Source organism: Lissotriton vulgaris, chromosome 4_1 (genome assembly GCF_964263255.1).
Source record: "Lissotriton vulgaris chromosome 4_1, aLisVul1.2, whole genome shotgun sequence".
NCBI lineage: Eukaryota > Metazoa > Chordata > Amphibia > Caudata > Salamandridae > Lissotriton > Lissotriton vulgaris.
The window spans coordinates 1,396,867,344-1,396,894,426 of NC_141691.1; the positions used below are offsets into that span (position 1 = coordinate 1,396,867,344).

A 27,083-nucleotide genomic window follows, 5' to 3' on the forward strand; every position below is an offset into this window, starting at 1 on the left:
CCCAGGGCCGGCTTTTGGCATGGGCGAGCGGGCTCCATGCCCAAGGCGCAGGCTTCAGAGGGGCGTAAGGAGCTGTCTGCATTAATGTCAGCAGAGACCCTGCCTCTGGCTCCAGGGCTGCAGACCTGTTTTTAACACCCCATCAGCCTGCTTTCTTGCCCTCCCATCTCCTCCCACCCGCTGCTGCCATGCACCATTAACCCCCCTCCAACCAACAGCTTGGCACCAGGGTGAGATGCAAATCGGTGCATAATGCAGGTGAGTGGGGTGGCGCAGGGATCTGTGCAGAGGCCAGACACTACTAATGCAATCCTCCAGGGGCGGCCCTCTGAACCCAAGGGCTCCCGCTGCCTCGTTTTATTCACCAGCAGGAGGGCGCCAAATGCATTTCCGCCCAGGGCGCTACCCGACAAAGGCGGGCTCTGGAAGACAAAAGGGGGATAAATGCAGAGCAATCAAGGCACGGACAAGCATTGGTACTGGGCAAGCGTCCCATGCTTCCGGGGGCGACACCTACACAAGGACAGCAGCTCGTCCACGACTCATTTGCACTTCTGTGCAGCGCTGGGTCTGAACTTCAGGTGTGACGCATGTTTATGCAACAGCCACAGGGGCGGCGGGTTCCCTCTCCTGGCATTGTAACGGGGGAGGCCTTCCATGTTCGTTGCACGGAAAACACCGGCCATATGACCGAGCCGTAAAGATGCGAGGCGGTGAGTGACATACACATATGTAGTTACAACGTCATACTGTGCAAGGCCTCAAGGACCTGTGGATGTACTCAAACCTTCAGACTGTCGCCAGGTTCAGTCTGTCTCCAACTCCAAACGCGCCGGCCAGGCAGCCCTAGCGCCAAGCATTCCCTGCAGTTGTGTGGCGCTTGCAAAGCAAATCGGTGAAGTCACGAGCAGGCTCGTGGAGAGGGGTCGAGGTGTGCAGTGCCGTGATCTCACACTCGAAGCAAGGGTGGAGAGCATTCTATGAGACCCCTTGCTGCCGGGAGGGCCCGCCGCCTCACGTCCGGCCCGTGCCCCGCCCCCACCCCAAGAGAAGGCCGGGGAGACTCAGCTCCTTGCCCCCCCCCACCCCACCCAGACCCCGGTACAGAGATATCCTCTGCTCAGATAGCGCCCTGGGCAAAACCAGCAGAAAGCACGGACACTGCATAAGCGCTACTTCACCGCCTAGAGCATCCAAGTCTTTCAGGAGGCGCTAGTTCCAAGTAGGCAATTGTTATCTACTTGGAACTAGCGCCTCGTGATAGATTTTGAGGCTCTAGGCGGTGCACTAGCGCTTGTGCAGTGTCCGTTCTTTCTTCTGGTTTTGCCTCCTCCTAGACTCGTGTGCATCGCACCCTCATGATAACTTTCAGAGCACGCACAATAAAATGAAGGGCTTCTAGGAGCTTGGAGAACAGTCCTGGATTTTGACGAGAATGTCAAATGTACATGCAGAATTCCAAATGGATAATTCTGCACAGTGGATGTCCATTTGTGTCAGATTAAAACATAGAATTATTTTCTCTTATGTAGTTATAATTAGAAGGAATATTTATTCCATGAAGTAACAGCTTTCTAAAAACGATGTTCGAATACAGGAGTGTTCCTTCTCAGCGCCAACTTGACCTGAAGCTTTTGGAGCGCTTTACACACGCATCACTTACATTGCCTGACAGGCCCTTTATTCCACTGAGCATTTACCCCGTGGGTCGGTGCCCTTGGGGGTGGTTTTGAAAGCCCCGGGCCGCTCCCGGTGTCCCTGTCACTTTCCGCAGGCCGCAGCTCCCCCATTTTAACTGCAGCAAAGAGAGGCGTCGAGAGAGATATAGATGGGAGGGTGGGCATAGGTAGAGAGGAAGCGATTAGCGATGGAGAAGAGAGAGAGAGAGGCGAGAGTGGATGGGCGCAGGGAGGTATTGCGCAAAGAGTCGAAGGGGGGGGGGGGGGGGGGGGGGGTAGAGAATGTGGTGTTAGGGGCCAGAGCTGTATCTTTGAAATTGGGAAACCCAGGTACAAGTTTTGGCGTCTTCTCAAAATCCTGCGCTTCTGGACAAATTACTGAATCTCCCCGTGCCTAAAAATACCACAAAAAAATTAATGAGACATTGTGTAGTTGGTGCTGTAGCATGTTGGTGAAACTGCGCCCATGAGAGTGACGTGGTTTCTATGGCTGTACGTCAGACGATCACATATAGAAATATTCTCTGACATGCACATTGTCTGGTTGGGTGTAGATTTTTTAAATTATTAACCACATGGGGCCCTATTTTTCAGAAGGGTATTTGGACGCTATATTTTGTCAGCGTTTGAGTGGTGCTCTATACTGTACAGATGACTCTGCAGCTGAAACTGTTTGCAGCTGTACTGCAGTCGGGCCGTGGCAGCCCTCGGAGACCAGCCTCTTCACACGTCCCCCCTGTGCTGTGATCGTGTGAACGAGCAGTCCAGAGACGTGTCCGGCTGACGACCTGGCGGTGGCGCTCCCAGAGGTGCCTGCGCCTCGAAGAGGTTCGGTCAGCCGTGAAACAACACCCCCCCCCCTTAACTCTGTCACACCGCGTTTGTAAAGATGTGAGGGCCTGGACTCCATCACTAGCGCTGCTGGCCTGGCATGGATGCTCCCGTTTCGCAGGCTAGCTGCGTCACACGTTCCCTGCCCGCTGCCCATGTGGCGGTGCACTTTGTTCAGGGTGGAGAGCGGGCAAAGGTTGCACGTGGCTCGGAAGATATCAGGCGCAGGCAAGGCAGAAAAGGCGCCTTCTGCCTCAGCGGTGAGAAGCGAGAGATGTACATGAACCCCAGCAGGGATACTTCCTCTGATGATTGTGTCAGATCACTCACCAAGCAGTAAGGCGGGTGCCGGCTCAATGCCGGACCAGATTCGGGGGCGTTCCCGGCTTTTGGCTGACAAAAGCCAAAGAATCTCGGGAACGCCCCCGAATCTGGTCCGGCATTGACGGACAGGCCCCTCGTCCAATGGCTAGCCTCCATTTATGGAGCTAGCCAATCGGAGGAGGGGGCGTATCCCGACCCACACACACAACTCAAGAGGTTTTTTGGCACATGCGCAAAGCGCATGGCCAGTCAAAACCTAAAAAACAAAGGGTCATGGAGGTCGCCGCCGATGTCCAGGGGTGCTTTCACACCTTTCATGGACATCAGCTGCTTACAGCCTCCAAAAACGAGCTAAAAATTCCCTGTTTACAGTGGTTTTGAACTCGTTTGCCACACAGTGGCACCGTGTGAGTTGGCAGGTCTGTACATGTGTAGCAGTCCACACTGTGTAGTGAGTGTGGCTGGAAGGGTGCCGACTTTGTTTTGATCCTGTGTGGGAAGTGTTTCAATGTTGTGAGTGAGGTGCCCCGCTATCGTGTTATGGAACTAACAGCCTGATTCATCATAGTGCCGTTTTGCAAGTTTGAAATAGCGATTCATAAGGAATCGCTATTCCAGACTCGCAAAACGGCATTCATGTAGGAATTGCAAAAACAAAAGCGATTCCTACATATTCCTTATTTGCGATTAGCAAATTGCTAATCGCAAATAAGGAATAACTCCCCATTCATTCCTATGGGCCAAAAGGCCCATAGGAATGAATGGGGAGTATTCCTTATTTGCGATTAGCAATTTGCTAATCGCAAATAAGATAGCGATTTAAAGGGTGCCAGGGGTGTCCAAAGGACACCCTGTAGCACCCCTTAAAAGTAAATACGAACAGGTGTTGCGCACACACATGTCCACAGGACATGTGTGTGTGCAACATGCAACTTAGAAAAATGCTTTTAAAAGCATTTTTTTAAGTTTTCGCTATTTACCACGAGGTTTGACCTCGCGGTAAATAGCGGGCCGAAATTGCGAATTAGCAATTTTAAAATGGATGATGAATTGCATTTAAGGAATCTCAAATTGAGATTCCTTAAATGTAATTCCTCGCAAAATAGCGGAATCGTTATTACCAATTTTTGCATTTGGGATGATGAATCCCAAATGCAAAAATAGCGCTCGCAAAGGGCCAGATTCTCAGAATCTGGCCCTTTGCGAGCCCATTTCGGCTTGATGAATCAGGCTGTAAGCACTTAATGTGAAGACTGGAGAGGTGCGAGAGATAGGCGTGCAGTTTATGGCTTTCAGTAAGCTGGGAGCTTTGACCAGCTCTGCAGGCCCCTTTATGGTATTTGTTATGTTCACTGAACTGGTTACTGCACTGAGTTGTCTATTCTGAGATATTTTATTCAAAGGTAACATTTCTAAGCTGGCATAGGTCAAAGTGAGAAATGGTGGAGAGATCTGCAGGGTTGGACTTAATCAGATTATGGGATGATATGATATTAACTGTAATTGTGTGATTTAAAGAAGAGGTCATAGTGTTTGGCTAGTTGGAACCTGCAGTGTTGGTTCAAATTAAGACCTATGTTGGCGAGCAGCATGTAGCAGATCTCTTCAGTCATTCCATGCCTGTTTAGTTGGTAATGGGTGGTTTATTTGTTGTGGACTGCTACAGTACAGTGTGATGTGTTTTATGCAAATGAAGGTGTCAAGCAGTAAAAGAGAATCATTATGCTGCCTGTATCAACTACAATCGACTGCCCAACCACTAAGTATTATGATGTTACTTTCTAGCAGAACAAGAACGGTTATGGTATACCATACCGCACTCTGTGTGACTCCCAAATTACTAGGGTGCTCCCTATCTGGGCCAACCGTCCTGAAAAGACCCAGGCAAACATGAAAGAGAAAAACTACAGATGGGAGAAGCACTCCAAAACAAACATTTAGTGAGAGATAAGGCTCAATTCACTACTTTATGGCATTCTTAATACTAAATGGGGGCAGAATAAATGGTCTCAACAAAAATAGTCACAGTATCATAGCATACAGGACAAAACATTACAAACTGCTTGCTCTCGTAGATGAAAATAATTCTTTATTTTCTGGTTCCGCAAATCATACAAAGCAACAAATACAGTCATTATGATATTACTAGTAGAGTCAATTATATATTGAATTTGTAATTTAATTGCATTTCTATAGCACTCGCTACCCCATACACGATGCTGTAGTGCTTTACACCGGGCAGCACGCTGCTCCGGATCCCACGGTTAATAGGTTATTGTTGTTTTTACCTATAGGGATTAGTATCGCGCTCTTAAGGAAAAAATGCCACACTTTTACTTCAGTTTCTATGTGGTAGATTAAATTAATAGGAGTTTGATGTGATATGTAGTGAGGGGGTGGGGTATGTGCATTCAAGCACTGGTTGGCGGTTTTAATAGATGAGCTACAGAAAATTAGGTATTGTTAGAATGCAGGTGTATTACTTTAAAGCAGAGGTTTTGATCTTTGAACTGAGGTGTGGGTAAGCTGCATAGATAAAGCAATGGAGAGCTTAAGGCAAACTATACGTGTCTTAGAGTTTGCTGTGCTCAGAGAGGAAGCATGCAAAAGATGATGAAAGGAAAAGTGACATTTGTTTGAAAGAGGTGAGTCGACAATCAGAAGTTTTAAGTCAAGGTCAGTTTTCAAGCAGGGTTTTTAGGACTATTGTGGATGCATTATGAGGACGCATGCACACCTGTAGAAGGAAACAACACTATTTGCACATGTTACAATACCACTGTTAGCCACGAGAACCTCAACATGCACACACATCACCACCTACTGGTAAACACAATTTAAATATTATTTAATTGTGCCATAAAATCTGATGGAGTACATGACTGAAACCAGATTATTGTAATTTAAATATCTGTGCTAGAGATGCCTCTCCCCCTTCCCTCTGATAATCAGGGCAGGATGAAGGAGAACACAGTCTGGTTTAGTGAGTTGGTGTGATGAAACGCTTCTCAGGGCAGGTACTACGAGCCGCCTCCAACCTGGAGCAACCACACCATAAGCATTATGAAGCGCAAGATGTTGCGTCGGCTGGTCATTTCGCATTCCTGTAGCATCAAACACACACAAAGGAAAGGACCTGCCCAGAGACTCCCTCAACTGAGCAACAGAACCTGCAGTCTCTCCCTCACAGTTGCCATCCACGAAATCTGCAGTACTCGGGTAACAAGTAATCTGCAGCCACTTCCTAATAGTCCCTGATTGAATTTCTAATGAGAGCCCTGTCTGCATTGTTCCTCACTTCACTGTGGTCTCCGCCCCCAAACCAAAGAATGCAGGTAATGCACTACCACTGCCTGGGGCCCATTGCCACCCTGTCCCCTACTATGCATTGCTAAGGTTATTGCCAAATACTGAATGTATGCCTGTGCACAGAAATGGGTTGCCCCTTTGGGGACATAAGCTCATCATGATTCCCCAGCACATTCAAGCAAAGAAACAAAACTGATTTTTAAAGAGTGCAAAAGAGGAAGCATCCAATTCTAAAATGTTTGCTGTCCAAATTTCGTATTCTGCTTGAATATGCAGTGTGGGGGCTGGAAGAGCAGCCTTCCTTTTACATGGTAACATAAAACAAACGTGCTATTGTGTGTAATGTTTGTTAAAGAGACCACAGAGTAGAGTGAACAGTTGCTTTTTACTCATGTATGGTTTGGGGCAGACTGTTGCACGACTGACCATGTATAGTGCCCTCCTGTCTTGACTACGTTTAACCTCTGGAAATACTATATGAATGCACATACATACAAGTATAAGTCAATGCCATGGATATGCAGAGTAGAGAACAGGACATGAGAGCATGTTATAGCTCCTGACAAGTTGTACTTTGAAATGCAAGATATAGACTGAATGAGTGAAGTTCAACAGCAAGTAAGCAGGGCTGTAGAGCAGAATTATGTCTGTGCAAAATGCCCAGCCAGGGGGGTTGCCTTACAGCACGGATTATGAACAGCATGGTTAACTGCGATAAGTGCAGTAATTCCTGTTTTTTATTGCACATATTGCAATTATGATTTTGTAATAAATATCAGCATGTCAAACCTGCCAACATTTATCAGAGTAAAATGCCTAGTATTTACTAGAACGTGCGGTAAGCAACAAAATTAGTAAGTTATACCCCCAAAACTTGCAAGTAGGTGGTATTTATTGCACCCAATTAAATAGGACTCTGCCAAGTCAGAACTTATCAGATGCATTAATAGCATACCAGACACCATGCCACTTTTTTGAAGGCATATAACACATGAAAAAATGTTTACAATTTCAGCGAATCCCATTCAAGCCTTAAAAAATCATTGGCAAGCCGATAGGTTTGGTTTAATGTGCTAATGCATGCTGTGGTAGCAGATTCCAGCATGACGCGAGAGCCAGTAAGAGTAGGCTGAGATGGCTATAACTAAAGTAGCTACCCAGGAAGTTTAATGCTAGCATTGGTGTGAAGGGCGGAATGGTACATACACAGCCAATAGCACTCCCCTGGGCTTAACCAAGGCGCGACTGACAAAGTCTCAAGCTAATGGCTGAAAGATGCTGGTAGAAGATGGTCAACCATTTAAGGGACAGACTAGAAGCCCACTTTCCATACTGTTGACAGGTCTGTTTTACAGCATTCACTAACGCAGCTTGCACAACCCAGAGTACTATACTCAATCTTAGCTTTTACATGCAGGAAGCTAATAGTTCCGGTTCTCGAAAACATAGATAACTGCTTCGGCTTTACATCTTTTATGCACAACTAGTATGCCTTACACTACATCCTCTTCTTTAATGTAATGTTGCATTTTCAACATTTCTTAGTTTGATGTTTTTCCTAATATTCAAGCAAAATCTGGTGTACAATTTGCACATGCTTTTAAATAAATAGTATAAGCACCTCTTGGACTAAATTTTCACAAGATGCGTATATTCTTATACAGACCAGTGAAGATTTGCAGGAAGGTATTGGAGCTCGAGGCAGAGGCTAACACTGCATTACTTGGCAGTAACCATATGCATATAAGGCCAGTGTCAGGCAGCAATTTGTGTCTCACCATACAATTCCGGAAGTACCAATGTGTGTCGATCCTCCTGTGAAAATCTGTAGAGATATGACCTGGCCACCCATCCCGCAAATTCTCAATAATTCAATCAAACCTGCATAATTCTGATGGCTGACAATCCCAGTTTTCTGTAGGGTTCCCAGTCTATATGAGAACGGTACAGACCTAAAAGTCCAGATCAGCTGAGATTGGAAATTGATTAAAAGCTCCAAAAGCACACCATTTCCTGAAGCAGTCTCTTGACAACCTGCAAGGATGAGGGCTGTATGTCTGCACACTGGTAAACAAAATACTTTTTTTGAGAGAGCATCTATATGTATACTTTAGTACAGCCTGCTCATCAATTTCCAGGCGTAAGACTTGCTTACCCAAGGCTTCTGCAACTCACCATTCCTTAATTCTGGAAACTACTCGCAGAAAATGCTTTGTGGATCAGGCCTGCAAATTCAGGCATAACTCACATTTAAGACAGGAGTAAGACACAACTAAAACACAGAAACAAAGTTGTAAATCAGGCCCCATGTTTGCAAATGTAAGATGCACCTTGTAACCAAGGGGTGGCGAAGGGGTAGAGCAGTTAATTTTGCTTTTTGAGCATGAAATATGGTAGTCACTGCAAGGAAGAACAATGGAAATAAGAGTCAGAAATGCCCAGAAAAGATTCTCAGTACATAGAAAAGATTGTTTGCTCACAAAAGTGGAGCAAAATGATTTCCTGCAGTTTTCCCTGATCCTAAGCTATGTCCCAAGAAAGTTAAGTATACTAAATGTACTGAGTACATAACACAAGTGTTTTTATCAGGAAAATGGAGCTTGCAAACTCTTCTTTCACACTGAAAAGTGACAAGAAATTAGTATGAGAGCTTTTTCGATCAGTGAAGTCAATTGCTGGGATCCTAATGGATAGCTTTTCCTTTAATACTAAGGGGGGATGGGCTTATTTACTCAACAAAAAGCAATAGATACTCTGCTGATAATTATTTTGTCCACCGTTTTTTAAAGTGATCACGTTTTTAATTTTCTTGTCCTCATAGTTAATTAAACCTTTAGTTATTATAAACTGCACATTTATGCACTTGTCATATTCCAAAGACAAACACCACACTTTTGACTATATTTTAAGCCAACAAACTCAAAAAACGAAGGATATAAATCATATATCATACATCAAATTAGTAACAAAACAGTACAATAAACACAATTACATTATGGCAGTCATTCAAGTAATGAATGGAGTTCTCCTATGCTGCTCTATTGTTAAGCAAACTCCTTAGTTACACACATTTAGAGGGAATATACCACCGTTTTATTTGAATAGAACAAGGCATCCAATATTCAGTTTAGGATTGCCTTGGTGTGCCTATTAATTATCGCCAAATTCCCCTTATTATGGGTTATCCTCCGGACCAAGACTGGTTCCTAGACCTACACCAGTGTTGAACTCTCCTTTTCCCCTTCTGAAAGGGGTTTATGTCCAAAGATTGCATAGAGTATTTCAAGCCACCTGTGGCCTTTTTTTCTTCGTTTCTTTGCCTTAGTTTTTTACTTTGGTTTGCAGCCACCTTTTTAAAGCTTTGTCGTGCCCTACCACTGTATTTTGTTTTCCAACTTAAATTCAATTGCCCGTCTAGTCTGCAAAGATTTGTCATTAAGTAAAAATTGGCATTTCTCTCACTGGCACACCTCTGCCCATGGATCATTTTTCTCCAAATGCATTTTCTTTGGCAATCAGGCTCAGCATGATCCACAACGTATGCCCTTTGTGCAATGACCATAACATATTATAACAAAGGTTAGAACCAAGACAAATGTGCATGATACCATTAGCTAAAACAGACGTTTCGATATATAGGTACATTTCACTTCTTCAAAGCATGCACTTGGGGATGGTACTTACTTGAAGTGAGACTTGTCAAGGTCATGAATGGGGCGGGGAGGTAGTTTCTTCGCCATTAGCTATTCTAACTTGCAGGGATTTTGGTGTGTTTGCCGGAGACCCACAATTTGTTAGTCAATCGCCAGTTCTCCCCAGGTCCTACCCATTTTTTTTCTAATCCTCCATTCAACCTTTGTTCACCACCAACTTCCTTGATTGGGTATTAATTAAACTCCTTGTTAATCTAAGGTCAAACCCTACACCGTACATTCTTTTACCTGGTCTTCCGTTTCTCTACAGGTGGTGTAGAGAAATGGAAGACCAGGTAAAAGAATGTACGGTGTAGGGTTTGACCTTAGATTAACAAGGAGTTAAATTAATAGGGATGTTTACTCCTTGTTTGAAGATAATGAAATACTACTTTTTCAATGGAAACTATATCCATTTGGCACCTGTGGATCAACACTTTGGTTACTGTTTCGCTTTTTCTTTTTGGAGAGGTTCTATACTTATTTTTAAGTGTTTTGATTTTGGTGGGCAGGACAGAGACCTTTTTTACCATGGTTAGAGGGCTACTCATCCTAATCTTTGCCGGATTCTCCATATGCTTGCAGCTAAAGAAACAATGAGACAAGGGCTCTCCTGTGGATAGCAATGATGAAGTGGGGTCCATTAAAGATCTGGACTAAAGGAGAGAGTTGGAAGGATTGATCAGGGTGCAGTTTGTGATGGCGGTAAGCTCTTGTCGTGCTCACTAGTAATTAAGTCAATAGTTATCTCTGTGCACATATAGTTTGTGTCTTACCTGAAGCAGTTCATGGCCGTCCTCAGGTAATGGTATGGGTGGCCCATTATATTCACAGTTATACCGTTTTCCTTCAACAGCAGACTCCCCACATTCGCCATACCACACACAGGACTGAGACACCACCTAAGAGCAAGAATAAATGAGGGAACATATTTAATGAGAGACAAGGCCAGCGACCAAAACGTAAACCATCTGTTGGAAAACAGTCATTTCAAATGTATTAAGCAAAGCATTTATCAGAATTTTACTGTGGCTCAAAGCAGATAAAATGCATTTTAAAACCAAGCTTAATAAATACAGTGGTGAGGCTCAGGATTTCCCTCTTAAACAGAGAGATCATGTCAATACAGGAATAAGAGTAAACTGAAAGCATGCACTATTAACACTACTTTTGAAACTATTGTTCTGAGGAATGCGTGGTGATAAAAAAAAAAATGGGCAAAAAAATTTGAATGAACCCACACAATTTGAGGATACCAGGACTATAATTGGGCTACTGAGGAAAACCGAATGTAATTCGCCAATGCATGGCTAAGTATGCTATGTTATGTAATGTAATTTTAATTAATGTCGATATGAGAATTTGTCACACCAAACCCCAATAAAATATGTTTAAAAAAAAAAAAGAGTGCTCTGATGGAAAAACAAACAAAAAGAGGAAGGCAAGCCATCGAATCAGAAGCAAGCAAATGAGTGACATTAAAGTCAACCAGTGATACGCAATTGGTGGATTCTAAGCCCAATGTAAATATTTTGATATGGGCCACAAGAGGGTTTTGCCTACACTCAGCTAAAAGCTGTCTGGTAGGCGACAACTGAGAGGTGACCTAATGACTCAAACGGTGCGAGTGATTTACAAAAACAGTGCTCCTTACAAAAATCAGATACCCAGTTTAGCTACAAATAATGAATTCAATGTATACATTAGAAATTGATGGTCCAATGCTGCAAATGAAGTTCTAATTTAATGTCTATTCTATGGCCCGCTACATAGCATCAATTAGAATTTCTCAACACGTTTTAATGTCTCTTGTGAAACACAAGACTGTCACTAGTGAACATATTAGAAAAATGCCATAATTCATTCATATTTTGCAGGCAGATATTACGGCTTGCCAAGACAGAAATGCATCCTCGTGTAGAGACACTAAGCCAACACCAGCTGGTTGATCTACGGACGCTATGTGACACATGGTCATACTGTGTGGTTTCATTTCATTTATGGGTTTATACTTCTGCCTGGATGGGGCCTGGACGAGTGCCTAATACATTGTGAAACATGTACAACCCCAGGTAGAGGGTTTCTAGTGTATTTCTGTGTGAAAAACCATTTAAAAAAATGGTGCCCACTTCCTGTATATAGGGAGAACCAAAGTCTGTGAGATGTATGTATGTATGTATGTATGTATGTATGTATGTATCATTACAGTTTCTTTCAGACACCCTTTCTAAAATACTAGTTATTAGCATGTTCAGTAACATTAATCTGTGTTTTTCCATACATCGATAATTCAATTTTTGCCATTTTGCAACCTTGTTGATAATAGGTGTTATAAACCAACTTAGTAGCACTCAATTTAAGGACAACAAATGTTCAAAAGACAAATCTGGCCCTGCAGGGATCTGAACCCATCACCAGCAGGAGTCACAGAGATTTCATCAGTGCTATTTCAACAAGCATTGGCAAAGCCAGTGAGTTGAAGCTTCTCTACGAGGCTATCTATTATTGAAGACTTTACATTTGCAAACCTGCATACATTCACATGGTACAAATGTACGTACATAGTCAGTTGTGCTTTCTATTGCTTAGTCCCCATGCCTGAAAAATGTCAGAGCCTGTCCCTTCCAAGTAGGGGTAAGAGAGGCAATATCTGGGAATAGTTATCACTGGGAACATAGATAGGTTCTAAGATCGGACAATGGGTGAACTGTTGGTGCCACAGAAGGACAATGGGCATCAATGGAGGAACCTCTTTGTCCCTCCTTGGAAGAGAGACGTTGGAAGAGAGGACATTTAAATAAAGGTCCCATAATACTTCAAAACACCACATAGTGGATCTTGAGTTTAAAGATATCTATTAAGACAGAGTAGACGCTGATGAGGATAGCACTGCTCCTTATGCTTTATTATTACTGCATTTCTCAATTAAATCATCCTCTGCTAGGTTTTTGTTGTGAGAGCTTAACTTTCATTGAACATTGACAGTGATGTGATGGACAGTGAAGGCGTCTTAAATTTGGTATAAAAATGTAAAGCCCCAGTTAAACTGTCTGGAACCACATCGGCCGTAGTCCACTGCTGTGAAGAAGAGCAGTCAATGGTGGACGGGAAAGGGATAAAAAAAATCACCAGAGCAATGCCTCTTTGGATAAATGGCACACTGAAAGACGTAGTAAGGCTTGAAGAATAAAACAAGTATTGAAAAAAAAATTGACAAAAATCCACACAGTAATGACATCTAACTAAATAGCTTGAAAGCAATTAGACAACTAAGGACTGAGTACAACATGGACCAGACATACCTTTGTTATGTTTCGCAAACCGAAACAATGTCAGTGCAACTTCCTGTCTACCAGACCGCTCCGTTCCTGAATACAAAACTATCTAAACATATGGGTGAAAAAGCAGCAGCCTCACAGGTTTAGATCATACTGATCAATGTCTCTCAAGGTCTAGATAAACTGGAGACAAAATAGTAAATGGACAAAGGGCCACTGAAGGATCAGGATAGGGAGGAGGCCCTATTTTATCCCAGAGATGTGGCAATTAAATGCGGTTTACAATTTGTGCTACTTGTACTACGGCACAGAACCTCAGACTACGCTGCAAAAGATTCAATTCAGGATGAACTAACACCAATCTGTTTTTGAGACAATGGACAGCACATCACTTTCCTGCACACCCTCTGGATGTGTCCCAAGCTAGGGGAGCTTGGGAGGGAATATGGGTGATATTATTCAATGAAATACTGTGTCTATGGAGGGTGAGGAACAGGAACTGTTAAGGCTATAAAAACTGTTGGCTCGCACGGATTGGTGTGCCGTGGAATGTGGCGCAGAATCCAGGTAGCCCAGTCATGTGATATTTGGGATCTTAGTAGTCTCATATACATCTCTAGACAGACATACAGACATCTCCCGTAAAAGGATACAGACCAGCATAGTGGAAAATAAATGAAAGAAGCCAAGTGTACAGGACTGTCCCTTTTCCATGTTTTAGACCTAACCTCATTTGTGTTTTCTGGGATGCACACCTTCATATGGTTGTATAATAAACTGTTCAAATCTTTAAAGATGGACAGTGGCTGGCTGGCAATGTGCGGATGCTTTTGGGAGCTTGGCTTAAATATCCCAGTTAGATTGTAGGTGCTGTAGTCTGTGCACAATCTAATTCATTCAACAAGAGAGCTGGTTCCTACTGGAGCAGGGTTAAGACTGATTTGTATATGGCTGGGTCCAAGCTGAGATGTCAAGATGGGCAAAGGAACAACAGGTTGGAATGCTAACCTCAGTGACTCCCAGTGGTTAGACCTGAGTGACTGCTAGCGGTTATTGAAAGCATTCCTTCCATCACCGTCTGTGTTTCATGTACTGCCCCAAGTGGCATGGGGATGCCCAGATGTGGATGCCGTGCTCACTGTGCCACCTTAACAAAGCTACACCCAACTTACAAGCCTCAACAATGAAGAAACCTGCATTGGGGTGCTTGTGTTCCGGTTCAGCTAGTACCTGGCCTGGCAATTCTGGCTGCACTCGTCATATTGGTGCAGGGTCAAGACTGATTTGCGTATGGTTGAGTCCAAACCAAGGTGGCATGGTGGGTAAAGGACTGATAGGTTGGAATGCTAGCCCATGCGATTGAGAGTGGTCAGATGTATTGCAAGCATTCCTACCATCAGCTTTTGGGTGTCTGACAGACACCAAACAGCCATAACTTTTGTAGATGGCTTTGGCAGACTAGAGGCCAGGTAGAGTTGGGGAAACCGGTGATGGAGTTGGTGACCCAAAATCTTTGATAATTCTCGTGAGATAGGTGGACCGAGTATCTGAAACCATGCAGTCTTTCAGTCTGGACAGCATATGATTTCCCTGAGCTAAAGGCATCGCCACATTCAATCTAAAGTGTAAGTGAATCTACGTTTCACAATGCAACAGTTCACTAGAGGTACCTTTAGAGCGAATTCAGTAGGTGTTCTGTGGACATTACTAAGTCAACATTTCTAGAAAGAAGGTAGTTACCCTCATGCTGCCCTACTAGATCCCTCTTTGTACCACCAGTAACATGCCCTGGTACCCGAGGTCTCAGAATAATGCCTGGAGCAAATAAGCAATATAACACAGAGAGAAGCAGCTTTACATACGGGTCGAGTGCTTTATCAACCCAGGTAGGTTCCCTGCTACAAACTGTCCGTTCTGTGCAGGCTTTAATGATGTAACTTGATAGCCTGGATGTGATTTGCTCATAAGCAACTTTTCGTTAGTTATTATCTCAGTAATTTGAAATAGGGGTTCCAATGTGGAAGTTACCCAATTACTGATGCTGCCATCGAACGATTTAGATTATCACAGGATAACGCCCAATAGAGTAAAAACTGTTTCAATTAATCTATATGTCTGCTTTCCTAGAGTTCACTGATGATGTAATATTTAAATTAATTTCCCAACCCTTAATCTGTTAGATCAGCAACTTGTGTATGTAGACATTCGCTCCTATCCCTTTTCTGTGTCAAGCGTGGGCCTCAGTTTAAGAGAGACCCTCTGAACTGCCACAGGTAGCCATTGGTGTTTTTAGGTAACAAAGTGGCATTACTAGCTGTGGTTCCATTAAAACGTGCTCTATTAAACCAAACCAATGGTGCCACCAACCATACTGCTCATCTACTGGCTGTAGATGGGTTTTCAGTGCTGTGTCACACTATGCCTCAGACTTGGAAAAAGCACATCAATACCTGGCATGCTAGACTGAGCTTGGCATGCTCACAGAACCATTACACCATGCCATTAACCAGCCCACACACAGAACAGACTAATCAACATTCCCACTAGTCCACAACACAAACTCTACCACCCACCAATCATTATCTGCCGGGCTACAGACTGCACTTGGAGTTCTGTTCCCAAAACATCTCGCCCTCACACAGGGTACTTCATATTCCTCTGCAGATAAACAGAGCTACAGAATCCTTGTCGGAATTATGCCAAAGGCCAACTGCATGGATTTGGATACACAAAGATTAGGTTGAGGATAAAACACTGCGTTCTGTACACATCACTGCAGAACAACGCACTTTAGAACTTCTGCGAACAGTACATTTTATGCTAGAGGAAGGACAGTGAATAAAGGTACAATTCACCTATGGAAATCTATTTCATAACACATTTGCATCATTTGATAAGGAAATTAAGGAGAGTGCACGATTTGCTAAACCTTCTTAAAATGGCCATAGACTAGAATACCCTTAATACAGTGCATGGGACATCGGACATCTTGTGATGAATTATCCAGCCTGTCACACCATAAATAGGGCCTCTAATCTGTATCTTAACGCCCACATTATATGGTATCCGGAACGAAGAATTACATCTTATTTAACATCTGCCTTCACACTCCGCTAGATGAAAATATCAATCCAATCTTTGTTTCACCAGAACCCTAGTAACTTCCTCAAACGACCCACCGACCTTATCTAGATCTCCTCCTCTGCCTCAGACACAGCGATCAAACCGCACTCAAGGGGCCAGCAGCAGCAAGGCCAGAACAGAGCCTTCAATTACCGAAAAGGTTATACTGGTCGAAAAGATTTGGAGAGATGATGCGAAGCCGATGAAATACGAATTTTAGAATACAACTTTATCATGAAAATAATTAATAACAATGGCATTTTATTCCTAATGCCAACAGATTGCTTAGTTTAATTGGTGATGTACATGATGTGAATACGGTACTCCAGTGTAGTGAATAAAAAAATTCACATTATCACCAGAAATAATTAGTAAAAAACATCATTCACAAAGTCTTCCTAGAGTTGGGTATCTTAAAGTGGAATGCCAGTCTGAGAAAAGAAAGAAAAATAGAAAATAAAAATGAAAATCTATTCTTCTGCCACAGTTTCAGGATCTTCGGTGCATTTTTTCATTTGTCCCAGTAAGGTCTATACGGCATATGGAACGAGATTTGTACGATAGTTGCACATTTTTAGGTCTGGTTAAAGCAAAGACCTTTTGATGTTACTAACATGATATACAAAATGTACTTACTCATAAGGGCTTTCACCACCAGTCCTCGTTATCCATTTGTCTGTTGTGTCATTCACATTTTTCGGACCACCACTACGTGCAGCATGGGGCAATGAGTCAGCCCATGTCAGCCATTAATAACTTCATTGAGAGTGATGCATCCTGCTGTTTCACAAGAAGCACATTCTCACTCAAAGACGCTCCCTTCAAAGTCGGGGACTTATATTCCAATATGTGTTTTGAGACTAAACGAATATTTCTCATTTTAAACGTCTTTTTTGTTTTTATAAGGAGGGCCAAGTAGCTCCCCTAAGAATAAAGTTTTACCAACACCATGCCAAAACAAAACAAGCATTGCCATTTCCAAACGTCTAGCAGCCAACACTAAACCTACTGGCTTCACCATGGCAGACTCCTATTTTGCTCATGCAGTGATCACCAGCTAAAAGTTAGTAGTAAGTGCAGACAGAATACCAAAGCTACCACAATTTGCACTCCGATTCAAACTGGCAGTGGTACTAAAGAGATCAAAAATATAATTTCCACATCTTTTTGCACTACCATCTCCACCTAAATGACTTCTATAGATCAATGATCAACAGACCACTACATATAACAGCAACATCAAAAAACACCTATATGCCAGCGCAGAGCACCAGATGCAACTTTACAGAAGTCTGATGGTTAGAGAGGCCTAGAACGGGTACGATCTGCTCATAATGAACACCTGGAACGTTGTTTCAACCCTCATTTGGGAGATTAAGTGATTTGCCCAGAATCACAAGACGTTGAGGGTCATTGCAGTGAATCGAATCCCGTTCCCCAGATTAGAGATCGACCGCCCTAGCCATTAGGCTACTGAAAAAATTGGAAAGGCTTATGTTCTCAACAGTAATCGATAGACACCAAAACCACCGGTTTTCTTCAATTCTCCACTCAGTCTGTGAATGTTATCTCCCAGCATCTAAAATCCAATAAAACAGAAGACTGCAGTAAAACTCAGCAAGGGTTTCAGAGGCACTCACAAACAAAATGAGAAGCGCAGGCAAAAATATCTATTTAATTGCAAATGAGGTTGGTGTTTATAGTTGGCAAACAAAGCACTGCAGCCAACTTCTCAAAGGAAAAGGTAGGGGTCAGAGACCATCTCAACAACTTTTCTTACAATTTAAAATAGCCAGACAAGAGCCCACCATGCAAAATGAGGGAAGATGTGATGCATACCTATTTATGTGTAAAAATACTTTTGCAGGGGTTTGCACTAATATAGGCAAACTGCTATTGAGGTGAATAGAGTTCCAATGGTTCGATGAAATTTGAAGTTAAAACACACAACTATTCAGAAAGAGTTCATCGAAATAAAAAAAAATTATCTGCATTTCTATAGGTGTAGCGTGTAAAAAAAAGCTATGGCAAAAGCAAATCGAGAAACTTCCAGTGAGCCATGTTTAAATAATACTGTCTTGAACGTATAACAGTAATAGGTCTAACATGCCGCTCTTTTATTGTGTAGCTGACAGCCCTCGTGCTGGATAGTTCTTCTAGCGCCAGGATGACCGTAGGGTTACAGTGTGCTCTACAAGTGTTTATAATAATAATAATAAAATAGAAGTGACCCTTCAACTATAACACCTTATTACTCAGTACTTTCTCCTAATGAAAAATCATCTAAACGTTCTAAAATAGCAAGGGAGTAGTTTTAGTGCACCAATCTCCGATTATTTTTTTTTAAAAGGAAGCATTTTCATACATTCAACAAGGAAAAAATACCTTTCCTTCTCTTTCGAAAGAGTTTCCAAATCCTTTGCCGGATTAACCTTCGGCTACAGTTTTCAAAGAGTTTTAACAAACAAAGTTGCGAAACATTGCGTCAAATCTTTTCAGATTAGGGCAGCAGATACCTGCTCGGTCTCATGCTAAACACTTAGGCAACATCTGCCCAGAGGCCACTGCCAAAAGGAGGCAGTTTTAACACGGGCATCTGGCCAAAAGCATCATGCATGCCTAGGGCCACCCGCACGACGCTTCGACTGGATCAAATGTGGATAGTGCAAGTGTGGACCAAAGAAGGAATAAATAATTTACACAGTCAGAGCTGCGTTTGCTAGACACTAGGCCAGTTTTAAATGACTTTCAAAATTTGGGTGGCGTCATATTGACAGAATTAAAGCTACTACATGCCAACTATTTCAAACGTTAGCCAAGTACAACATGTGCATACTTATTATGCAGAAGGGGGGGGGGTTAAAGTATAAGTAAAAAGTGCTAGGCAATCAAAATTTAATCAATCAGTTTACTTGTGCACACTGTTTACCAACATCTACCCATCAATCATTTTCACCACTGCACTGAAAAAGTGCGACAAGCGCGCCCAATTAATTAGACCTGTGACATAACATGCGGTGTAAGTTCTATAAAGGTACTTACAGGCGAGAACATCCATATCCCAGAAATTCATTACTGCCAACACGTTGCAATATCCGGTGGATTAGGGACATTGCCGATATTATGGCCATGTGCAAGGCTAATTTAAAGTGTGCACTGCTATGTACGCATCAGGGGCATCCACGAAGGCTCACTGAATAAAACCAGGCAGAAGGAGGAATGGGAGGGGCTGCAATGTCTCATGCTAGCTACAGCAATGAAGCTTTATTAACCAGGATACACGAGTTTGCCAGCTATGGTGCTGCTAAAATCTGAATGCACTATTGACCATCACTGCTGCTTGCACAAAGCAGGGGCGGATGCAGTAATCTCCTGCAGCCCTGTACTCAGCACAGAAGAGGCGTGAGGACCTCCATCATAGCAGGCAGACACGAGGGAGTGTCAGAAGCAGGAAGGTTTGGAGGGCAGGGCCTGGAGGCACTGAGAGCAGAACCGAGAGCACAGCAGTCGGCCTGAGGGAGCAAAAAAAATAAAACACAAGAGTAGCAACGGTGTTGTAAATGTGAGGGAGATAACAGCATGCTTTATATGCTTTACAGCCCAGTTTACAGAAATGCAGCTAAGCTCAGAGTAATAATGGTCTGCAAATGAAAAGGGATGCTTCTGTAGTAAACTTATACTCCTTGCAACATGGCCACCTTTGGCCATTAGACCTTTCTCTGTGTTCACACCTCTTAAGCCTCCCAGTATACCTATGTGCATTCTACTTTGTACTTGAAGGTTCCACACTTGTCCGTTGATGGTCTGGTCAGCTGGCAAGGTGTACTGCTCTGCTGTATCTTAATAAACATATCCTGTAACTTATCCAGAAGTATCCTGTGATCCATCTACAGTCTATCTACTACACCTTCATCAAACAGAAGCAGGACACCAAGAAAACGGAAGACCTCCAAAGAACATAAACATGACAAGGCACAACCATACAGTGGTTAGTCCGGTCGCTGTGGGAGGAACAAAAGAGAAAAGGAGAGACAAAAAGGCAGTACTGCCCACTAGCAAGAAAGGATTTATAAAGGACCCTGAAATAAACAAATTAAAACCAGGCACATGGCTCTAAATCCACAAGAGAAGTATATTAAAGTATACAAGTGGTCTACACTTGCGCTCAACCTAAAAAGTATACAAGAGGTCGAACGCTTAAATTGGACCTAAAAATAGGGGCACTGATGACTTGAATACGATAGTGCTGGCCGTCTCGATTAAAATGGATGAAATTCCATTGTAACTGCCATGGACATGTTTTATTGTTAATCCCTGGGAGGGGGAGTGAGAGGAAGGGATTATTTTTAAGGGGGAGATAAACAGTGACATGCTATTATACACAGACACCGGATTTTGATTTTGCATCTTTGCACAGTAATTGCAGCTCAGAAAATGTGATTAATATATGGGCACCCCCTATCAGTGTTTGAATGATCACTGGACTCGCTGATGGACTGACCTGGGGTTGATTGGTTTGTACAGTTTGGCTGGATGTGAAACAGTTCACTTATGCACGGAGAACGGTGGTTAAACAGTAGAGGTAAGCATGCTGTATGGCTGTGAGGATGTCAAACTATACTGTATACCGAGTCTACGAAAAAATGTGGCATTGCTATGCCTAATATGTTAATAAAGAGCCATTTGGGGGGAAAAAACTACGGTTGGGCTGGCTATACTGGTTTACTATAAGTGCGTTACAAATAATGTTCTTTTTGACAGGACCCTTGTGATGCACTACGACACTTTTAAAGTAGGCTTGAGAGGGAATTCTTAATTCTCTCTATGTGCCTTGTCCTGCTATTATGCCCATCTTTGCACATACAACACACTTAAGCCTACAGCGTGGATCCCCTTGGTGGTTGCACCTACATAGACCAAATTTGAAAGATGTTTGTAATTTTGGCTGATACGTGTGAATATAAAACTAGCTTGACAAGAGATATATTCATTCAGAGGTAAGTATTATCTTGCTTGTTTTATTTTTATTTCAACAAATATTGCCTTGACTGATGTAGTGCTCCAAAGAGCCATTTATGCCACATTCATGACAGAAGTGTTACATAAGGAAGACCCATCGTGGTTAGGACCATACAAATACCAGCAAAAACAAAATCTACATTTGCAGCCTCTATCCCTTGAAAAGTCAAGCCAGGCCTGTCATGCCAGTTAACCAAGGCATGGAGAACTAGGAGATAACAGGACATCACTTGTAAAATTAATGCCTGCTATCCTTAGACCCTTAGGAAACATGCCCGGTTACAATCTCACTGCATGCCAATAACACTCAAACGAAATTAACCCTAGAATGGTGCACAATAAATAGGTCATGGCAGTATTATAACATTTTGTGTAAATAAATACAAATAATTCAAAAATAAAATCTCAGTGGCAATTCGGCCCCACAGTTATACTCAACACACATGAATGTAACAAATCTAACAGTACAAGTAACTAAGTACACCAATGAAAACTGACTTCAACGTTAGGTTGGCATCTAGCATATTTCTGCGTAGGTAATTAACCTTTAGTTGTTCCTATGTGATGACTGGAGAACAAACTATTTTTGGGGCTTTTTACTAACATGATGGCATCTAGGAAACACTATCTAATGTCTACAGGGTTCAAAAATGTGCTTTATCAACACAGGTTATATATACACCCTAGTACACATTTCAATCAATCTCCTTTTTAATTTACCACCACTAAAATGGATGGTCACCACAGAGGCCTTAATGGTACATTACAACGGTCCCTCTTACTATCTCAGTATCTAGGGATGACATACACTAACCTCATGACACCCAGCACGAAAAGATGGTAAATGTGCAAAAGCATATTAAAGTGATGGCATCGACATATATTTCTTTCTGTGAAGGGGCACACGGATCTCACTGAAGTCCTGTGAGAATTCTTCAATGGTCATGTGAGCCCTCCTCCACACGTACTGCCAACCCTTCAGGGCCCCAGAAGGAACAATAATGATCAGTGTTGGGATGGGATTGTGCTTTTGGGCCACCAAGTTTCGAGGCCACGGGAACGGTTGTAAAACACTACTAAAAACAATGTACTATCTCAGAAAAAAATAAAGAGGAACTCAAGCCACACAGGAGACTTTCTTGTACTGTAACGTAGGGGATCGGCTGTCACAAGAACAGTGCTTTAGGACTAATTACTCTAGTTTTCCGGGTAATGTGGTTTACGTATTTATATTTTTGATTTGCTGCTGCCTTGAGTATTAAAGATAATCGTAATCCCTAACAATAGTCCCATTACAGAACAGATGTATATTAACTGCTGGGGTAATTTCACGCTTCCTCCTGCTCTCCCCACCCCATTCCCCATTTCTACATAAATGGTTGATTTGTTTGTTAGAGGTCTGGCTAAATATTTCATCTTTAAAAATGATGTTTATTAATCATGGTGCTGTGGCACTGGCCTGTGCTTTACAACCAACTTGGAACTGTAATTGTGGACGTGTGTTTTTTACAGCGATAAAATATGTATATGATTTTGATGTATAGTACGTGGAACTCCTCTCAGACCATTATTTCAAAGGAAAGCAGTTGAGCAGGAATTGACAAAGCGCTTAACTACTGAAAGGTGAGCAAACCAAGTTGGGAACTATGCACGTTACATGGCAACACAATACTTAAACACCTAGCACTATTAATTAAAACAAAAGTTGTCCTGTACACAAATGCCATTGAAACGGTGCCAATGTTTGTTCAGTGCTACCGTCAACAGACTTGGTGCGAAAGAAAAACATGTAGTCACTTTTCTGGTAGGACAAAGTCTAAGGCGGTAACAAAGTGAAGTACTGCATCAAGTTAAAGCAAAGACCGCAGAAGACAGACTGCAGGCCTCTGAGCAGCCTTGTCTCGCGCCCTGCCTCCAAGCCACGGCAAATATTGTTGTGTGAAGTCTCGCCATTTCCAAGAAGCCCCAAGAGTTAGCAAACAAACAAGGACGGGTGAGAGCAAAGGGCAAAGCTGATTTATTAGAAACGCTTGAGCAGCACATCGGTGTCCCATCAAGGAGGGCACAGGGGCTCATGTTCCTCTCCCGGTGTCCATCCTGAAGCAGAATGTGCAGTTTGGACCACTGCCAGAGACGCACGAGCAACATACTGGAAACCCTAACTGGAGAGTAGCACTGTTAGGGGTCCGCCTCCTTGAGTTCAAAGCGCAAGACGTGTTCCTTTCTGGGGTACATATGTATTAATACAATGTCATTTTATCAATTTTGGTCAATGTACTGATTTTTTATCAATTCTTTTTATCACATTAAAAATGTATATTTTCTAAACTGAACTAGTTTGTTTGCTTAGTCTAGTGTGCCATTGCCTTGGTTGTATGCCTGGGAGTGTTATTTCACATATACCTTTCTGGGGTAACACAAGCATCACCTTGGGGTGCCAATTCTGGAATAAGACTACCATAAACGGCCGCTGATGCCAACTGTACGTAGGATTATCAGACCGAAGCAATTTACACTGTGCCTTAACAACAGCAGGACACAACACAATTTACTGAAAACAAGCTTCCATTTACGATTCACAGAGTATTACTTCAAAGTTCCAGTAACTGTGGAGCGGACATTCGATACCGAATATTCATTGCGAATTCAGGACCTAAGCAGACTCAAGTTAGTCCATTTACATAACAAATAAGCACTGGCAGAGCCAATTGGTCATGACTTGTGAACCACTGGTTTTGCCAGAGGTTTTTGCTGATACTGTATAGCATGGCTAAAGAGTACACAACATCGTGCTATTATGCGGCTGTCTGCGTCATTTTGTAAGTGCACACAAAACATGTGCACATCTACAAATTGATCTGGGCGCTTTTCTTATCATTCTAATTTATTGCTCAGAGTTGGAGCTGTAATACATTTATTTTAACTGTAAAAGTGTCACAAAAGCATGTTTTCTTTTTTTTTAGGCATGGGTGAGAGAAGCAATATGGAGGGCTTAGGTGGGGAAGGAAGCAATACGGGGCTTAATCAACAAAAAATGAGGGATGAAGCAAAACCCGGGAGGGGGGGAAGCAATACTGGCAAGAGAGAGGAAAATGGAGAGCTGGGCATGAGAAGCACATGGGCTGGAGAGAGAAAAGTAGACCTGTTAGGCGAAGCACACGGGTGAGAAAGCAACAAGGAGGGGGAAAAGAATCAAGGCAAGCAAAGGGGTGGGAAGAAGCATAGACTCGAGTTAGAGTAACACAGAATGGCAGAGGGGAGAAGAGCAGTTCACAAGAGAGACAGCTGGAAAGCACATGCACTCTCATGGAGTGCTTAACTAAAATGAAAAAGTAGAGCTCCAAAACAGAGCAGAGGAAAGGCACATGAAATGCATCAATGATCCAGGAAGGGACTAACATAGGAAGAGGAAATAAAGCCCACACAAGCTGATGACTAAAAAGCAAACAAATGAGCGACAATAAACCAAACCAATGTGTGGGCTTTAAACCCACTGTAAACTGACAATAGTTCTTTTAGCCAAGAGACAGCTTGCGCTGTCTGGTAGCCAAGATCTAAAAATTAATTTTTAATGCGCAACTTTTGCAACATATACATATTTTAAGGGACTCCAACCATTTAAATGGACCTAAAGAATCTCTTAAATTGGCCTACTACTTCCAAAATACTTAAGAGAACATTGGTGTGCTACCCAGGGAACAAGTTGGAGGTGGACGCAGGGTGTTCACAATCTTCCCACTAGTTTAGTTAGAGAAGGTGGAATTTGATCCCCGTAGCCTGCAGGCAAGGGGTGCTGTGAGGTGTTTTGTTTGGTTTTGCCACCTTGTGCCTCATCACGTGTCAGCTCACATTTTCTTTCCAAACAGCGCATGATTCGCCATCACTTTACCCCCGGGATGTTTACATCCACCTTGAGGCTTTCTCCTTTTCTTTGCTCAAGGAAAGCAGTTCTCTTTGGATCTCTTAACTGCACCCAGCACTTTTTATTCTGTAAAACATGTCTAAAACGTAACAAAGTCCCTCAACTTTGTGTAAAAACGTTGTCAATTCAGCCATTGCTACGTTTCGTTTGTACATTTACATGGAAATCTTTATGGGACTTACAAAACTAAAATATACTTCACCAACCTTTTTTTCATGTTTGTTTGCTAGTGCATTCATTTTTTTAAAGGGCATATACGTTCAGGAAGCCAATTTACATCACAAACTTCATGCATCATGTCGATTTTAAACGTGTCCCAAATCATTGGCATTTATAATAAAGTGTTTAATATGTCAAAATAAATAAGTGCAGATCCCCAAAACGTTTGGAGTTTGCCGGCCACTGCCACTGGCGGTGAGAGGACACCCCACACCCTCAAGTGGCATTACTCACTGCTCCATGGGTGCTGACTCACCTGTAGTCTTTTCTTCTCCTGCCCTCACTGTAACTTTTTTTGTTTGAATATGTTTATTAGTTTTCCAACAATTATTGTCTATACAATACACATTTAAGGCATTGAATAAAGAAATAGGTTATACATAATTTGCTCCACGTCATAACAACAATGCTAATCAATGACATTAGACAGTAAGTTCCTGACACACTTCAGTACTTCAATACAGTCTGTGATTGTGCGATAGGCATTGTAATCTGTGGTAAGTGTGTTGTTGCATGACGCTAAGCGCATCGTAAGTCGAGGCATAGGGATGCGGTATGGGGCGGCATGCTTGTACATCCGTGTGTCGATCCCTGGTCCCTGCCGTCAGACAGTATGTGGTATATACCCCTGCGCGGAATCGCCGTGCTTTTGGTCCGGAGTAAACAATTGTATGGATCCAACACCACATTCTCAACATTTTAACAAATGCGTCGGGGGGAGGGCGGGGAAACAGTCATGTCCCCCTAACTGAACTAGTGGTGAATGAAGAAAGAGGAAAAAAAGGGGGGGGGGAACAATTCCTAAAGGAGAAGGATGAGGTTGGCAGGACAGTGTAGTGGGAGGAGTGTCAATGTACTTCTATTGAGGTAATGGGCCAGTGGTATGACAGTGGCTTGGGGTGATTGTGGTCACGAGGAGGGCGAGCTCACGTTGCGGAGGGAGTGGAAAATAAAAGGGGGGGGGAGGGGGGGAGGAGGTCCGACATTGCCTGATGGGTATCAGAGCGTTAGTGCCAGTGCTGTGGGGATTCTAGGTTGTCGCTGCGTCACAGCCACGCAGCAGCATCCCATCTCCCGGGCAGGTGTTGTGTCTTCCGTTCGACTCTAGCAGTAGGATGGTAATGAGAGCATATTGTGTTTCTTCCTAGCCATCGTCAGTGGTCGACCCAGAGAGGGGCACCATTAAGTGACTCCCTGATCCAGGCTCGCCTGCTGGAAGGTTTTCAGGGTTTCATCCCAGAGTTGCGCAATGGGGAATTTTCGCAGTCCCGCCGTCTCCTCCCTGCGCAGTAGGACACCCTCCGCTCTCGCCCAGTTGTCGAAGGAGGTATACCAATGTTTGGCCTGTGGTGGTCTATATTTTTTCCACCGCTTAGTGAGCAAGCGTTTGGCCGTGATGAGTCCCAGGTCTCGAAACCTGGTCGGTAACTTGTTGAGTTTGGTCCTTTTGTATAGTCCAAAGAGACATGCTTCCCACGTGTGTGGCAGATCGTTACCAGTGCTCCGCTTTAGTAGGGCAGTCACCGTGTTCCAATATGGTGAGATAGCGGGACAGGTCCAAAGCATGTGTAGGAGATCCGCACCAATCAGGGAGCATCTGGGGCACGCAGAGGGGGTAGTCGAGAAGTATTTATTGATCTTATCCGGCGACAAATATGCGCGATGTAATATATAAAATTGTATGATT

At 43.1% G+C, this 27,083-nt stretch overlaps 1 protein-coding gene across 1 annotated transcript in view; it reads right to left on the reverse strand.

Annotated features, from left to right (window-relative positions):
- NPC1 (NPC intracellular cholesterol transporter 1) overlaps positions 1-27,083 on the reverse strand; it is a 267,845-nt gene that overhangs the window by 139,833 nt on the left and 100,929 nt on the right. The window contains exon 2 of the mRNA XM_086965644.1: positions 10,612-10,737. Coding sequence (XP_086821770.1) covers positions 10,612-10,737 — 126 coding nt within the window. The remainder of the gene's footprint in view (positions 1-10,611; positions 10,738-27,083) is intronic.